The sequence below is a fragment of the Erinaceus europaeus genome, chromosome 8 (assembly GCF_950295315.1).
Source record: "Erinaceus europaeus chromosome 8, mEriEur2.1, whole genome shotgun sequence".
NCBI classification, from domain to species: domain Eukaryota; kingdom Metazoa; phylum Chordata; class Mammalia; order Eulipotyphla; family Erinaceidae; genus Erinaceus; species Erinaceus europaeus.
The window spans coordinates 86,216,286-86,234,637 of NC_080169.1; the positions used below are offsets into that span (position 1 = coordinate 86,216,286).

At 42.8% G+C, this 18,352-nt stretch overlaps 1 protein-coding gene across 4 annotated transcripts in view; it reads left to right on the top strand.

Annotated features, from left to right (window-relative positions):
• The first annotated feature begins 1,236 nt into the window (after window positions 1–1,236).
• Window positions 1,237–18,352, top strand: part of ST7 (suppression of tumorigenicity 7) — a 339,787-nt gene continuing 322,671 nt past the window's right edge. For 2 of the 4 annotated variants that reach the window (XM_007525439.3, XM_007525440.2), the window contains exon 1: window positions 1,237–1,581. In XM_007525439.3, the coding sequence (XP_007525501.1) occupies window positions 1,431–1,581 (151 nt within the window). In that variant the 5' untranslated portion in view covers window positions 1,237–1,430. The remainder of the gene's footprint in view (window positions 1,582–18,352) is intronic. The other 2 variants (XM_016189276.2, XM_060196477.1) reach the window with 2 other exon arrangements.

Here is an 18,352-nt window from a genome sequence, read left to right on the forward strand (position 1 = left end):
TATTTATGGTTAGAAACAGATCTTATTATTATTTTTTTAATTTGAGATAGACTACTCAGTACAAAAAAAAAATTTTACATTTTCTTTCTGTTGGAAATAGTTTTGTTCTTAATAAGCCCAAGTTATACAGAACATAGTTGAGAGTTGAACTGTCATCATCCCACTTCCCCCCAAATTAGAGGGTAAATAAACTTTCGTCTGGTCCAAATATCTTTGGAAAATCCCTGTGCTACTTCAAAGAAGACAAAACCAAGAAAATAGTGTGTGCAACCCCAAACTTGTTTAACAAAGTTGTCTATCTTCAGGAATTCTATCTGGTGAAACAATACTTTTTTTTAGTAGACCTGGGTTTATAATTCAAAACCAGACTTATAGGATGGTTTTGTTTCTGTGTGGAATATAGGTAGTTGAGTGACACACATGGCCTAATAATAATAATGAGAAGGAGAAGAAGAAGGAGAAGGGAAAGGAGGAAAAGGAGGAAAAGGAGGAGGAGGAGAAGAAGGAGGAGAAGGAGGAGGAGGAGGAGGAGGAGGAGGAGGAGGAGAAGGAGGAGAAGGAGGAGAAGGAGGAGAAGGAGGAGAAGGAGGAGGAGGAGAAGGAGGAGAAGAAGAAGAGGAAGAGGAAGAAGAAGAAGAAGAAGAAGAAGAAGAATGAGAAATGTAGCCGAAGAGGGAGAGGGGGGAGGAGGGAGAGGAGGGGGGGAGAGGAGGAGGGGGAGGGGGAGGGGGAGGAGTAGGAATGGAAATGTAGCCAAACTGTCTCTTAAATTGGGAGAACTATATGGGGGGAAGGAAGGACACTGAGCTTCGGTGGCGCTTGCCTGTGGCTCTACACCCCTGTAATCCTATAAACCATGAGTAAATCACTAATAGAAGGCCTTTTTAAAAGTGATCATGAATTTTGAGAGGAAGAAGTAGGGCATATAAGGTTTATGCACTGGGGCTCTGGATTCTATTCCTTTTGCAAGTGAATCTTGGTTTCTGCTTAAGGGTAACCCTGTCAACTGCGGGGTTTCCCTTGTGTCGACAATGGGGACTGCTTAATCAAGTGAGGCCACAGGGGCCTAGGGAAGATGCCCGGGTCACAGAGTAGGCGAGCGGTCTCCACGTCAGGAGTTTCCCTCACCCTACCACTGGGCCTATCTGTCTAAGTATCAGGATAATAAATGGAAATGGCCCCAGAACTTGAGGGGGCAGGAGCCACGTGACCATCCACGAAAACCACTTGTGAGGAGTTCGCAATAAGGCTGGGAAAGAAAAGGCCCGCGCGCGATTTCCCGCCGCGCCCGCGGTGTCCGGGGCGGCGAAGCGGCTCGAGGGCGCCCGGGTTGCGGCGGCGCCGGCGGTGGCGCGAGCAGCGCCTCGGGCCCGTGAATCATCCCGGCAGACACCGAGCGCCGCGGCAGCAGAGAGCAGCAGCGCTGAAAAATGGCTGAAGCGGGCACGGGCTTTCTGGAGCAGCTCAAGTCCTGTATAGTTTGGTCTTGGACTTATCTTTGGACCGTGTGGTTCTTCATCGTGCTCTTCCTGGTCTACATTTTGCGGGTGCCCTTAAAAATCAACGACAATTTGAGCACAGGTAAGGCTCCCGGGGGGGAAGCCGGGCCCGCCGCGCTCGCCCCTCCCCCGCCCCGGAAAGTTAGTGCAACTCGGCGCGGGGCCGTGGCCGGCGGGGGCGGGCGGCCGGGCGCGCGCTCGGGGACGCGCCAGGGTCAGTGGCCGCCGCCGAGGACTCGGCGCCCCAGCTGGCGGAGCGGTGCGGCCGTGGGCCGCCGTGGGAGGGCGGCCGGGGGCCTCCCGGATCCTGCGGCCCCGCTGAGGAGGATCCGCGCCGCGTACACGCCCGGCAGGCGGCGACCGCCCCGCGAGCGGCTCGATCCCGACCCCTGATCCGTCTCGTTGGCGCGAGACCGAGGATCAGGGCGTCGCGAGTCCGGGGAGCCGTGGACGCCGACGGCCGCTCGCGCCGCGTCCGTCCCCGTCCCGGTCCCGGGCCGCGGACGCTGAACGCCCCACGCGAAGTGGGACCTGGGGGGGGTCGCTGCTTTCGGCCGCGGGGACTCGACTGATTGTGGGCGCCCCCGTGAGGTGCCACTTTGGGGCACCCAGTGGGGAAGCCCGACCCCGGGGTCTGGGCGGCAGGGCTCAGGTTTATACTCGGGGAGAGGGATTCCCTAAGGGGCTTTTTTTTCGGGTTTGGATGACGTGTCAGGTTGCCAAACAGAATGGGGCCCGGGCAGTCAGGGAGCGGGGAGCTCTGACGTTTGTAACAGGTCTTAAAAGCTGTCCGCCCTGCTCTCTCCCCGCCCATTTGGGGCTCTGGTAAAGCAGGCAGGTCCCCGACCTTCGCACACAGCCCCACGTGCTTAGAGCCGAGCCCCACCGCTCAGATCTGCGGTCTTCCGTGCACAAGGTAATTGGGACTGGATCTTAAGTCAACCTGCCGCCAGCCAGCCGGCTCATTAAAATACAACCGCAAAGAAAAACTCACACAGACAGTAGTGACACCCGAGGGACCATTCGAAGAAACACAAAGTATATTTTTGCAGGAAGGGTTACGGTCTTAAGTGATTGCAGGAAGATGCAACACACACACACACACACCGCACGGAATTTTTTTTTTTAATTTTAATTTTTTTGCTTCCAGGGTTATCGCTGGGACTCAGTGCCTACACTATGAATCCACTGCTCCTGGAGGCCATTTTCCCCATTTTGTTGCTCTTGTCGTTATTTTTGTCAAGCTGTTGTTGTTGCTGGATAGGACAGAGAGAAGTCGAGAGAGGAGAGGAAGACAGAGAGGAGGAGAGAAAAACACCTGCAGACCTGTTTCACTGCTTGCGAAGAGACTCCCTTGTGGGTGGGGAGCTGGGGGTTTGAACTGGGATCCTTACACCGGCCCTTGCACTTTGCGCCACCAGCGTTTAACCCGCTGTGCTACCTCCCAGCCCTCACACCACGGATTTTTAAAGAAAGTAGTTACCTCGTCTTCCCATCAACTTTAGAAACATTTTTAAACTTAATTTTAAAAAAATTATCTTGAGTTATGGGGTAGAGGCAGCCAGAGATCCAGAGAGTAAGGGTGGGGGAGAGAGACGGAGAGAGACACCTGCAGCCCTGCTTCACCACTTGTGAAGCTTTCCCCCAACAGGTGGGGATGGGAAACTTGAACCTGGGCCCTTGAACATTATAATATGTGCACTCAACCAGGTGCACTACCACCCAGCCCCTAACTCTAACATTTCTCAGGTAGAACATTTGTTTATTTATTTATTTACTTATTATTTATTCCTTTGCCTCCAGGGTTATTGCTGGGCTCCGCTCCTGTACTACGAATCCACTGCTCCTGGAGGCTATTTTTTCCACTTTTGTTGCCCTACTTGTTTTATCCTTGTGGTTATTATTATTGTTGTTGATGTTGTTGTTGGATAGGACAGAGAGAAATCTAGAGAGGAAGGGAAGACAGAGGGGGGAGAGAAAGTTAGACACCTGCAGACCTGCTTCATCACTTGTGAAGCGACCCCCCCTGCGTGTGGGGCCTGGGGGCTGGAATCAGGACGCTTGGCGGGTCCTTATGCTTTGGGCCATGTGCGTTTAACCCGCTGCACTAGCCCCCTGCCCCCACATTTGGTAATTTGTATAGGGTCATTTCTCATTTGGGGAATGAGATAAATAGACATGTATGAAATAAGATCAGAAAAATATAACAGCTGGACTGAACCTTATGGGACACTTGGTAGAGAGGGAGCCCGAGGGTGGGCTACGAATTTTTATTTTTCAAGTCATAAAAGAAGGTAAAAAGCCCACAGAGAGTGCTTATCTCCCTGGGCGCTGTGGGTGGGGGAGTTAGGCATCAGTTAGGAGATAGGATATTATAGCCACAAACCACCCAGAACAGGTAGATTTTTCAAAAGTCAGGGGCAGACATCAGAGACCCTTTTTCTTTTTCCTTTTAGTAAAAGTGGGATGTTACAGTAGGAGAACTTCCTAAAGATTGCTATAAGTTAACTCCTCCTTTCCTTGTTCTCTTTAAGAAAAAGCTTTTGTGTTGAGTCACTGGGAAGTTTCCCAGTCCATTTAAGCAAAAGACAGATAATACTTTCTCATGGGGAGCGGGTTCTTGCAGGAAGATCTGTGTTCTAATGGGAATTATTAAGCCCTGTGGTGCTTGCTCTCCGTGTGTAGAGCTGCTTTTAGGGAACTGTGGGTGGTGCAGGCCTGCTTCCTCAGGTAAGCTGACCACTGCATTGGTGAGGCTGCCAGGAGGTGGGACTTCCATGCCATGGGTGGAACACTGTACTTAGTGTGTTGAATTTGGTATAAGTGTTCTGGATAATTCTTGGGCATGTTCTTGTCCCTGGCACTCTTTAGTATTTCTGTCTCCATTTGCTCATATCTTGTGGTAAATGTGCTTAACCCTAGGTTTTTTTTTTTTTTTTTTTAGATCCCCCCCCCCCCAATGTCTCCTGGCAAGTTCAGATTGGGAAAGATATACAAGGTTGTAAAACACAGACCAAGTAGGGAATTTACAAACTGGCTACAGCTTCCCTGAATGCCAGATGGAATTAGGAAAGGCAGTGGGAACTTTTCTTGAATTAAGCCCTTGCAGGATGAAGGTGTGTTTCTGAGTTTGTTGCATGTTAGAGTCGACCTTCTAAACAAAGACACGTGGATGTGCATATCTTCAGAGTCATAGAATGTGGAATTACAAAAAAAAGAAAAAAAAGGACATTAATGTAAGAGATGCCTTTCCAGCTCTGACATGGTGTGTTTAAGTTACCATTATGATTCTTTTTATGATGTACCTCAGTTTCATTGTTCTGCTTTCCTATTCCAACCATGCAGATTTTTATTGTATTGAGTCTGTGATATTTATGGATAAAATTTAATGAGTTTTGGGATTCGGGCTGTAGCGCAGCAGGTTAAGCGCAGGTGGCGCAAAGCACAAGGACCGGCATAAGGATCCCGGTTCGAATCCCGGCTCCCCACCTGCAGGGGAGTCGCTTCACAGGCGGTGAAGCAGGTCTGCAGGTGTCTATCTTTCTCTCCTCCTCTCTGTCTTCCCCTCCTCTCTCCATTTCTCTCTCTCCTATCCAACAACGACAACAACAATAATAACTACAACAATAAAACAACAAGGGCAACAAAAGGGAATAAATAAATAAAAGTAAAAAAAAAATTTAATGAGTTTTACTAGCCTTTTCTAAGCCATACTGAAAAAACCTTACATAGGCAATGAGTAATGAAAAATAAATTTTAAGAAAAACAAAGGAGAAAGTAAATGTTAGTAAATGATAGTACACACACAATCCTTGGTAACTGAATTTTGTTACTCTGCTTTTGAGTTGGATAGGAGAATGTTAAAATAGTTTTATGATTCGGTGAAAATATACTGAACTTTTAGTGAGATTTAAACAAGTAATTTGCACTGTTGATGGTCAGCTCTCAGGTGAATTAATATCATAAAGCAGTGCTATTCCAAAACGGCAAGAAATTAATTGTGGATATTAAATGCAGAATATTATTACAGAGAAACCTTGAATGCATTCATATTTTAAAATGTAAGAACACAACTCTGTGCTGTATTGTTGATAGCACTTTCTCATTCATCCTGTGTCCTGAGGTTTTAGATAATGGAGTGTGAACACTGTATTATGACATCCTGTCTTCAACTGTGTACTATTATCATTTTTGCACAGAGTTTAAGTGATTTTCTGATTTTTTCTGTTTTCCTGAAAAGTAAGTTTCCAAAGATTTTGCTATCTTACAGCTTTTCTTTGATAAAACAAATACAATAGTCTGATATAGGCGAAAGGTCATAAAACAAATATAATAGTCTGATATAGGTGTAAGGTCATAAACATTTTTTGTGTTAGTTAATGCTAAATACAGATACAATGTTCTTATGTAATATTATATAACTGAAGTGTTATATAATATTAGACATAGCTCAGTTTTGACTATTGTAATATTGAAAATTGTTGCTAGAAATTATTATTACTGAGGACCAGTGGTGATGCACCTGGTTGAGTACACATGTTACAATGTGCACAGACCTGGGTTTGAGCCCCCAGTTTTTACCTGTAGGGGGAAAACTTTGCAAGTGGTGAAACAGTGCTATGGGTGTCTTTTTCTCTCCTTCTTTATCTTCTTCTCTCTCAATTCTAGCTGTTTCTATCCAACAAATAAAAAAAGATAAAATGAGTTAAACAATTTTTAAAAAGACATAAATTTTTTAAATTAAATTTTTTTAAAAAGTGAAATCACTATTATTTAGCATTTAATTAAATTTTTTTTTCCTACCAAGACTGTCTCTGGTTCTCAGTGTTATTCCCAGCAGTGTCAGGTTGCCCCTGAGAGAAGAGACCAGGAACTCTTGGCGGAGCTGGAATGCAAATCTTTATTCACTTGGGTGCCCCAGAGTTGGGTGCGTTTAGGCCACGTGGAGCTAGCAAAATGGCTGCCTCCCACTATGCTCACCGGTCCTTCTCCAGGTCAGGTCTCTGAAGTGAAAGAGGGCTAAATGAAAGAACCAGAAGTGGCAAGTCGAAACTGGATTGGCTAGTAAAGGGGGTGGAGAAAACAAGGCACTCTGGGAAGGTAGAAAGCTTCGGTAGCAATGGTCGCTAGGGTTTTAGCTGGCGGAAGGTCGATACCCTGAGGAGGTAATATGGTGGTGGTGGTGGAGTCATTTTAAAACAAGGCAGAATATTGATATGTAAATAATACTCGCATGGAAGTATAGTTTGTGGGCCCTGCCAATGTTCAACCACATCTGTACAAAGCAGTTGTTATTCTTTTTTATATTTTTATTTATTTATTTGATAGAAATTAATAGGGAAGGGGAAAGGAGAGAGAGAGAGAGAGAGAAAGAAAGACACCTGTAGCACTGCTCTACCACTCATGAAGCTTTCCCCCTGGAGGAGGGGACCAAGGGCTTGAACTCAGGCTCTTATGTATTGTAATATTGCCCTCTACAAGGTGCTCCACTACCTGACCCCCGCCATCCAAGACACACTTTTTTTTTCCTAATATAGGATGAGAGACAGGGAGAAAGTGGATGAGAGAGAAGGAGAGACACCTATAGCACTGCTCCACCACTTGCAAATCTTCTTCCTGAAGTGGGGACTGAGGACTTGAACCAGGGTCCTCTTGCATGGTGACATGTGCAATCTACAGGACAAGTCACCACCTGGCCCTAGTTTCTCTAAATTTAATTAATATTCTGGATTTCTCAATAGAAGTTCATGGTAGCTTGCCTAGTTCTTTTGCTTTTGTTGTGCTGATCATCTAAGATGTTCTCCTCTTTGGGGTTATGGGGACAAAAAAATGTGTTCTCATTTGTAAATGCCACCTGTTCTTCAAGGATCAGTTTCAATGTAGACCTATGGTCCTTTCAACTGAAAGTTGGATTTCCTCCAATTTTCACAGTGCATTATCTGAGAGACATGTTGGTAATGTACACACTAACATACTTGTATAATAATCTATGTATGTCAGTGTTTGTATACATTTATATCACTTTACACATGCTTAATGGTTTCTAATAAATCTCAGTTTGTTTTCCAGTGTATTTCCTTGCATATAGTAGGTCTTTATTATTCATTGACTGAGTGATCCAAATTACTATACATAGTGAATTGGTATTGGAACAAATTTTTTTTTCTTTTGCCTCCAGGGTTATTTTGCTGGGGCTTGGTGCCTGCACTACAAATCCACTGCTCCTGGAGGTCATTTTTTTCCATTTTTGTTGCCCTTGTTTGTTGTTAAAATTTCGGAAGGCTCTTGCCGGGCGGGTCTAGCTTCACGGGCGGGTAACAGAGACACGGAGACAACGGCTGGGCAGGGAAGCTGTATTTCTTTATTCAGGAACAACGATTCATAAACTAAGACAAACTAATCACCAAACAGAACTCTGCTGTCTCTTTGCGGCAGCGCAAGCACTCTCTCCTACTCTGGAACTCAGGAACTCCCCCAACTCTGGGACTCTGGAACTCTGGTGGGGTTCCTAGGGGCGGGGCCAAGTGGCCCGTGAAATTAACTGGACTGATCTAATTCTCTTGGTGGGGGAGGGCTAGAACAAACCAATGTAAAGCATACGACACTTGTTGTCATTATTGTTATTGTTGCCACTGATGTTGTTGGATAGGACAGAGAGAAATGGAGAGAGGAGGGGAGACAGAAAGGGGGAGAGAAAGATAGACACCTGCAGACCTGCTTCACCACTTGTGAAGCGACTCCCCTGCAGGTGGGGAGCCGTGGGCTTGAACTGGAATTCTTATACCATCCTTGTGCTTCATGCCATGTGTGCTTAACCCACGTGAGTGGCAGTCCAACCCCCAATTTTTTTTTTTTTTTACTTTAGATTAAGGTAGGAAACATCTCTAAAACTTAAATTTTATGAGGGCACATTCCTTTTTTAAATTTATTTTTATTAGTAATTTAATAATGATTGACAAGATTGTGGAATAAGAGGGGTACAATTCCAGAGTTGCATATCCCCTCTCCTCCATTGAAAGTTTCCCTATTCTTTATCTCTCTGGGAGTATCAACCAAACATCTTTATAGGGTGTAGAAGGTGGAAAGTCTGTTTTCTGTAATTGCTTCTCCACTCCACTGAAAATAGATATTGATAAGGTGATCCATACCCCCAGCTTATTTCTGTCTTTCCCTAGTTCTAGGACTCACTGGTGAGGTTGTCTGCCTAGGAAGTCAGGTTGGCATCATGGTAGCATCTGCAGTTTGGTGGCTGAGAAGCATTAAGATATAAAGCAGAATGAATTGTTTAGTAATCAGGAATCTAAATGTAAGAATATAGCAGATGAAATTTGGGGTCTCCATTTAGGAAAAAGCTAGTAGGTCTATTTTAGGTATATTCGAGGGGGCCCATGACTTCATTAATTTTTGCCTGGGCCTGACAGCTAATATGCAGGAGGGCTAAGAGTATTGTTTGGGAAGATGGTGTCAGAGTTGGAAGTAGGACTAGAAAGCTGGATAAGAGCAGAGAGAAGTTCCCAAATATGGGAAAAGTATATAAAGACCATTAATTATAAGCCCCATCAATCTGACCTAGGGCCCAAGTCTGTTCATATTTAGCACAGAAGCCTGTGTAACCTCTGCATCTCTGTCAGTCTGAGCTCACATTCCATGGTCATAGCTGGGAACATTCTAGGCTGCACTCATTTCAGGTCCCATCATCCTTCAGTAGCGCAGAGTATGTTGACCCAGCCGCCCTTCAGAGAGTGGGGCAATTTGTACCATTGTTGTTCTAGATTGGTTGTGTGCAATGTCCTGTAGAGGCCCACAAGAGGGTTTATGGTGTTGTTCCTGATGGAGATAACCAGTGATAGTGATAGTGGAGAGATGATCTATTAGAGGCCTAGGCCCATCATATCTGTGGGAATCCCAGGATTCTCTGACTAGGGCCCCAGATGATGGGGGTGACCTGGTTGTGACCAAAATGGTCATCATTAAAGTGTGCCGGTCTTTATGAGGGCATATTCTTTTTATTTATTTATAAAAAGGAAACACTGACAAAACCATAGGATAAGGGTATTACAATTCCCACCACCAGAAATTCGTATCCCATCCCCTCCCTTGATACCTTTTGCTATTCTTTAGCCACCTGGGAGTATGGACCCAAGGTCATTGTGGGATGCAGAAGGTGGAAGGTCTGGCTTCTGTAATTGCTTCCCCGCTGAACGTGGGCATTGACAGGTCCATCCATACTCCCAGCCTCTTTCTCTCTTTCCCTAGTGGGGAGGGGCTCTGGGGAATTGGAGCTCTAGGACATATTGGTGGGGTTGTCTGTCCAGGAAAGTCTGGTCGGCATCATGCTAGCATCTGGAACCTGGTGGCTGAAAATAGAGTTAACATGTAAAGCCAAACAAGTTGTTGACTAATCATGAACCTAAAGGCTGGAGTAGTGCAGGTGAAGAGTTGGGGGGGGGGGAGTCACCATAAAGTTCATAATGAAATAGTGTCTATTTAGACTTAGATACCCTACTCACCTACTATTACTTATTATTACTTATTACTTATTATTATTACTATTTAGACTTAGATACCCTACTCACCTATCTATTACTTAGATACCCTATTCACCTATTTCCCTCACTCACTCCAAAGCTAACCTTGTATTGCACTAAAGCAAAAGACTCTGGGGAAGGAGGAAGAGGAAGGGACTTTGGGGCCTTGGTGCATGATGGTAGAAATGGACCCAAGGGGCAGGGGAGATAGCATAATGATTATGCAAACAGACTCTCATGCCTGAGGCTCCTAAATCCCAGGTTCAATCCCCTACACCACTATAAGCCAGAGCTGAGCAGTGCTCTGGTGTTTCTCTCTGTGTCTTTCTTTCTCTCTCTGCATTTCTCTCAAAAATATAATAAATAAAATATATTTTAAAAAAAGAAATGGATCCAAGTTGAGGGTGAGAGTGTTTTGTATATACCTATCATGGGGAGATGAGAAATTTTACTCATGTGTCAATAACTATACTATAAACCATTAACCCACCAATAAAGTGATAAAGGGAAAAAAAAAGTTTGAAAACAAAACAAAACATCCGTTCATTATTTCTGCCTTTGGATTTTGCACTAATGGTGCCCTGTACCCAGAATGCTTTCCTACTTGATTTTCGTGCACTAGTTTTCTTACAGTGCTGCTTACATTTGCTTCTTTTGTAAGTACTCAGCCTAAAATGACAACTTAGTCACTGGATCAGAAGATTTGAATTCTCTATATAGTACTTAGCACTGTTTGATATACACTGCCGCCAGGGTTATCCCTGGGTCTTCTTGGTACCTACATGGTAGATTCACTGCTTCCAAGATTTTTATTTTATTTTAACTTATTCTTTTTGATCGAGACAGAAATTGAAAGAGAATGGGGAGATAGAGAGGGAAAGAGAAAGATACCTGGAGTACAACTTTTAGCACTCTTGAAGCTTCCCTCCTATAGATGGGGCCTGGAGGCTTGAACCTGGGTTAGTGTGTGTGTTCTACCAGGTGTACTGCTGCCCAGTCTAGATATACTATTTGTTTTTTACTTACTAAAATCTTTTAGTTGACTGCTGTGTGACTGTGAGCCCCATAAAATTAAAGAGACCCTGCTTATCATGCTTTGTCTATTTGTTGACACTCATAATTGTGAATACTAGTAGTTGAACTAACAAATGCTAAATATTTATTTGTTGAATGAATGAAAAACTATGTCATTTGATTGTGGTGACTCAGCAGTAAAAAAGTCCTTTGGGAAATGACTGATATTTATTACATAGTCATATATTTTAAAATATTTTATTTATTTATTAATAAGAAAGGAGGAAAAAGAGAAAGAGAAAGAACCAGACATCACTCTGGTACATGTGCTGCCAGGGACTGAACTCAGAACCTCATGCTTGAGAGTCCAATGCCTTAGCCACTCCCAGACCACATCATATATTTTGTTTATTTAAGAAATATTTGTCCATTTATTACCATGAGAGAAAGAGAAGGTGCAAGAGAACCATAGTATAACACTGGCACATGTGATATTGGGAGTCAAAGTCTGACCTCATTCTTTTAAGTCTGATGTTCTAGCTACTGTACTACCTCCTGGGCCTTATAATAATTTCTTAGAATGAGATTATGTTTGCCAAGTCTAAATTACAAAGATTACTCTGAAATATTTATTGGTATTCCAAAATACTAATATGTTTTTTTGACTGGTCTCCTGACTAGAATACAACTTTATATGAAGTAGTATAATGAATGAGAAAGTGCTTCGTAGCTTTCAAACTACTGTCTAAATCCATCTAAACCTATCTAAATCCAATGCATTAGTAGTTTGCATGTTGAGTTTATTGTTTATTTATTTATTTATTTATTTATTTATTTATTTATTTCCCCAGTAGAGCACTCTTTGGCTCTGGCTTATGGTGATGTAGGGTATTGAACCTGAGACTTTGAAGCCTCAGACATGAAAGTCTTTTTGCATAACTACTATGCTATCCTTCCCCACCTCCTTTCACCTCCCCCCACCCCAATTTTGCCTTTACAAGCTTGTCTTGTATAAGCTTTGTCTCTCACAGGAAGATGACAGGTTAAAATCTAAAGTGGGATGTAGAATTGGACTTTGTGGGATAGTAAATTAGTAGGTTGTAACCATACTACTGAATTTCTATTTGTGGTAAACATAAAATAATACCTTCAAACATAGTTATTGTAGTAGATGTAATTGTAAAGATAACGTTTATTTTTTTGCCATCAAGACTATTGTTGGGGCTCTGCACCTGTATGATTCCTCTGCTCCCTGCAGATTAAATTTTTTTTTCTCTCACAGTTATAAGTTTTAAGGTAGATGGTGATAGATGGGGAGAGAGACACACAGAATGAGAGAAGAGACATTGCAACACTACTCTATTTCTTGTGAAGCTTCTCCCCTACAAGAACTCCCATGTGGTGGACAGGGACTTGAACCTGGGCTCTTATGCATTGTTAAGTGTGTGCTCTACTGCGTGAGCCACCTCCTGGCCCTGATAATCTTTAACATTAAAAAAAAAATTAATTAATTAATCAGTCAGTCAGTTGTTGTCACCAGGGTCTATCTGCTGTAAGCTGATTTTTTTCGGATTGTGGCCAAGACAGACACAGAAGAAGAGACAGAATGACACTACAGCACCAAAGTTTTCCCCAGTGCAGTGGGGGCTGGGTTTGAACTTTGATCCCATGTAAGTAAAGCATATATCTTCCCAGGTGGGCTGTCTTGTTGTGTCTCAACCCCCACCCCCCAAACAAACACTTTTTTTTTTAACCAGAGCATAGCTCTGGCTTATTGGTTGTGCTGGGGGTTGAATCTGGAGCTTCAGAGTCTCAGGTATAGAAGTCTTTTGCATCTCCATCATGCTATTTCATCCACCCTGGCCTTATTATTACTATTTTAAGATTTGTTTTACTTGTTTAAGTTGTTTAGGTAGAGGAGGAAGGGAGAAAGGCATGGAAGGAGAGAGGGAGGGAGGGAGGGAGGGAGGAAAGGAAGAGAGAGAGATTATAATTGAAATTGAACACGAACTAGCATACTCATCACTAACAGAAAGAGGTACCTGTGGTTGAATTTGTGGCCTCTGGGATCTTAGGCTTCCAAGTTGGTGCTCTAATGGACTGAGCTATCTCTCTAACTCATGTAAAGACAGGAAGGACTTTTAGTTTTCTAAAATAGAGTATGTAATGAAATTCACTTTTGATGTTACATTAGAGTCAGTTGTTTGCTCTTGTGTTACTGTTGCCAATCATTCAAATATAGCTGACATTTGTGAACTACCTACTTTGCTGAAATAAGAAACCGACAGACCCAGTTAACTCTGACAGTGTTTTACACTGCTGCAACTATATAGAGGAGTTACTGTTTAACGTAGTTTACTACATTTTTTTTTTTTCAGCAAAAGAAGGCACTTTTTACCTGAGAGTATTTTTCCTTCCCCTTTGAGTTTTGGGAAACTGAAAGTGTACTGCTTACAGACATACTCTGTGGACAACACTAATTTTAATTATTAAATTGACCTTTAAATCTAATGAAGATCTTGGTTGTCGGGCTGAGCTTCACTGATGGGAGACAGACAACCTGGGACTCATGGTTGAGCTGTACACAGTTTCTCTTTATTCATGCGGAATGAAGCACAATCTAAGCTGAGCTAAGCTAAACTAAAACTAAAACTAAACTAAACGAACAATGCTGTCCTTATATATACTTTCCAAGTAGGGTGTGAACAGGATGTGACGTAGAGAGGGTGGAGAGAAGTGACTGGTGAAAATCAGGGTGTGACAAGGAGAGGGGGCGGAGCAAAAAGACATCATGAACCAGTGGGGATTAAACCAGTGCCATGCAGTGGTTATGTAAATAGAATATAGTGGTTATGTAAACAGAATACAGTGTTAAGCAGGGGGGATTAAACCAAATGAAACAGAAGGGGTTTTTAGAAGCAGAATTAGAAGCATACCAACAATTCCCCCTTTCTTTTTAACTAATGGCCATAGTATCAGGAGTGTGGGGTGAACAGAAACCTATATTGTACAGGCGTTTTCAAAAGAACTGGCATACAACATGGAGGAACAAAATAGGAGAGCAGCAAGAACCAGTGTGATGCCAAGGGGAGCGTTTCCTGCCTCAAAGGGAAAGGCCTAGCAGGCGAAAGTACATTTTTTGCCTCTGGAGGCATCTATTGCCTCTTGGGGCGCTTCGTGCCTCTGTGGGCATCTCTTGCCTCAAAGGGTGTTTCCTGCCTCTGTGTGCATGACCTAGTAAGGAGGGGGAGTTTCCTGGCTCTGGGAACAGAGCCTGCAGGCGAGGGGACATGGCCTATAAAGTCCCAAGGCAGTTGGCTGCAGTCAGTCTTTGAGAAACCCAGCAGCATAAAGGGAAACTGCTGTAAAGTTGTGTAAAGTGTCCAAGAGGTGTACCAGTAAGTCCAATGGAAATGTAAGTCCAAAGTAGATGACCATGGAAGAAAATGCCAGGGGATGAAATGCTGCATTTCTGTCTCAATGGGGAATGTCAGCCACCGGAATTCCGCTTTTCTGTAGAGAGTGAGCTTTGGGGTCTGTGAATCTGTTTTTTCAGGTCGTGCCAGGTCACATCATTGATTTCCGGGGGTGTGTTGTAGTCACTTCATCTTGTGGGCGATGTCAGAGAACAGGGGTCCAAATGGATTTCCAGGAATTCCATTTGAGTAGATGCTTTTTCATGTGAAGACTTGACAGCTGAAATTCACTTACTTGTCAAACAAAACTTGTAGCAGATTAGAAGTGTACTATAATTGATAACTCCATTATAATTGGAAGTCCTTTCTAGTATGATTTTAAGGTTGTTTAAACAGTTTAAACTCAATAAAATGTGGAAAGGTAAACAGAAGAACCACGGTTAGAAGCCTCAGGCATGAGAATCATTAACATAATCATTGTACTATCTGCCCCACCCATAACTCATACTGTTTTCAGGATTAAATGTTTCAGATTTATGCCAAGACGTAAAAAAAAAGAAATCAAAGGAGGGAAAAACAATTTTTTTTTTTATTGTTTCTGGATGTCTCTAGAAATCATGGCTGCATCCAGCATTTTTTTAAGTCAATGTCATACAAAAATTCAGTCATTCAAATCACTCTCTTACGAAACAGATCTCACCATGTAGCATCATGAGTCCCCGGAGGGCGTCCTAGTCCAGAAAGCTCCTTGAAATTCCATTTAGGGTGTTTCTGACTGTTCCTGCTGGATTGCTTCAGGCACCCATTTTTAAAAGTGTCTTCCCATCGAAGAAAGAATCCAATCAGGAGAGTAGAACTAACCACGTGTCTCCATTCTTGGGGACTGCCAGGGTACTGGAGAATGCTCCTCAAATTAAAGTAGTCCTTCTCCATGGGAAACATGCAAGAAGAAGTCCAAAAAGTCCCAGGGGAAATCTCTGTGCATATCCTAAGCTCTATGACAGTCAGAAAGAACCAAATTGTGGCCCGGAGCAAAATGTAGTCCTTTTCCTCAGGAAACATGGGAGAGGGAATCCAGAAAGTCCAAGGAGAAATCTCTGTACATCTCCCAAGCTCTATGATTAGGGTCACAAGAAACCAAAGTTCCCAGTCAGGGAAACAAAGTGTGGCCCAGAGCAAAATGTTCCAGAGACAGAGAAACTGTCTCATGATGAAACAGTAGAGGCTTTGGCAAACCTCTTCATAAGTAGAAAGGCAACCCATGGATGGGTAGCCAAGTTTACTTATCTGGGGGATGGGCTTCTTAGGTTCCACGTCGGTGCCGGTCCCTGTTTCAGGGCACCATTATGTCGGGCTGAGCTTCACTGATGGGAGACAGACAACCTGGGACTCATGGTTGAGCTGTACACAGTTTCTCTTTATTCATGTGGAATGAAGCACAATCTAAGCTGAGCTAAGCTAAACTAAAACTAAAACTAAAACTAAACTAAATGAACAATGCTGTCCTTATATATACTTTCCAAGTAGGGTGTGAACAGGATGTGACGTAGAGAGGGTGGAGAGAAGTGACTGGTGAAAATCAGGGTGTGACAAGGAGAGGGGGCGGAGCAAAAAGACATCATGAACCAGTGGGGATTAAACCAGTGCCATGCAGTGGTTATGTAAATAGAATACAGTGGTTATGTAAATAGAATACAGTGTTAAGCAGGGGGGATTAAGCCAAATGAAACAGAAGGGGTTTTTAGAAGCAGAATTAGAAGCATACCAACACTTGGTTGTCAGTTTTCTTGAAATATTGAGCAGGCCTGTAGAGGACTTTACAGGAATCTTTTAGGTCAGTAAGTGGGGACTATGTTTTTTCTTTAAAACTTAAAATAGCACAAACAGTTGAAACACTGAGCTGTTTTTAAAAAGTGGCCTTTAAAAATAAGCAGTTTGGATCTGTTATGGAGCTAGAGTATTTTTAAGTCATTTATACTACCATTCTAAAGTCTTTTTTTAAATTTTATTTTCCCTTTTTGTTACCCTTTTTTTACTGTTGTTGTAGTTGTTGTTGATGTCGTCGCTGTTGGATAGGACAGAAAGAAACGAAAAGAGGAGGGGAAGACAGAGAGAGAGAGAGAAAGATAGACACCTGCAGACCTGCTTCACTGCCTGTGGAGCGACACCCCTGCAGTGGGGGGAGCCAGGGGCTAGAACCGGGTGCTCAAACCCGGAAACTTATGCTTGTCCTTGTGCTTCTCCTGCCATGTGCGCTTAACCAGCTGTGCTGCTACCCGACCCCCTCTAAAGTCTTTTAAATTAGCAACAGGTAATAGTAGAGTGGTTACAGTTCTTTCCTCTCTGGTAAGGTTTTCTAGTTTCTAGCTACATTTTCTTGTGAGTGAGAATGCAATTTGTTTCCCTACCAAACTGATATACTCTGTTTATTTGCTGGGTGTTATTTACAGAGATTGAATAAATAATAAGGGTAATAAAACAATGCTTTGGGGCTGCTTTGCAATTTATTGCAGACTTCGGTCCAATTAGTGCTCTTTCTGTTATATACATTTAGATTACTTGAGTGTCGTGGTATAGTTTATACTTTTCCCTTGGGCCTTGCTAGAAAACTGTCCTCTATTACTGATGTATTTTACTTAATTTTACTGATATATTTTACTTAAAAACAAATTATATATATTTTTAGTTCGGACTCAGAGCCTTTGGCATTATGCTTTAGAGAGTAAAAAATGTCTTTGCTTAATTGGCTCTTTCAACAAAGATAATGTTTTATACTGTAGCTTTATAGTTGAGAGATGAGGTGTAAGAGGTCAGATTACAAAAACTAGAGTTAGAAATTTCTTTAAACTGGAAGTTATATATGTATTGTCATTTAGTAAGAGTGAAAATGGAACACAAAGGTTTTTTTTGTACTAAATCTAATCAGTTGGAGAGAATCATTATCCTAAGAATAAATTTTTCCTTTCTTTTACATTATTTGAAAAATTGAATAGAAATATAGCATCAGGTAGCAAGATATGTAAGTATCAGCTAGTTTTGCCTAAAAAAGTATTTATTAAAATGTTGGTGTTTGCTACATTTATCTCTTACTGCTTGCATATAGAAAATAATGTAACAATTTCTAGTAGTTTTTTAAAACCGCTAAAAGGATTATAGTTCTTTAGCTTTGACCATGAGAAGAGTAATAAGATACTTTAAAAAGATGGGAGTTGGGTGGTAGAGCAGCAGGTTAAGCGCAAATGGTGCAAAGCGCAAGAACCAGCAGAAGAATCCTGGTTCGAGCCCCTGGCTCCCCACCTGCAGGGAAGTTGCTTCACAAGAGGTGAAGCAGGTCTGCAGGTATCTCTCTGTCTTTCCCTCTCTATCCCCCTCCCTTATAAAATTCTCTCTGTCTCTATCCAAATAAATAAGTAAAATAAAAAAATATATATATATTTTTTCCTCCTCCAGGGTTATTGCTGGGCTCGGTGCCTGCACCATGAATCCACCGCTCCTGGAGGCCTTTTTTTCCCCCCTTTTGTTGCCCTTGTTGTAGCTTCGTTGTGGTTATTAATATTGCCCTTGTTGACACAATTCGTTGTTGGATAGGACAGAGAGAAATGGAGAGAGGAGGGGAAGACAGAGAAGGGGAGAGAAAGATAGACACCTGCAGACCTGCTTCACCGCTTGTGAAGCGACTCCCCTGAAGGTGGGGAGCTGGGGCCTCGAACCGGGATCCTTACGCCGGTCCCTGCACTTTGCGCCACATGCGCTTAACCCACTGCGCCACCGCCCGACCCCCAAAAATATTTTTTTAAAAAAGAAAATAGATCGTCAAAAAAAAAGATAAGACAAACACAATTTTTACTGTTCTGGATATAGAGCATCTAAATTCAAAGCCTTCTAGAAAATTATT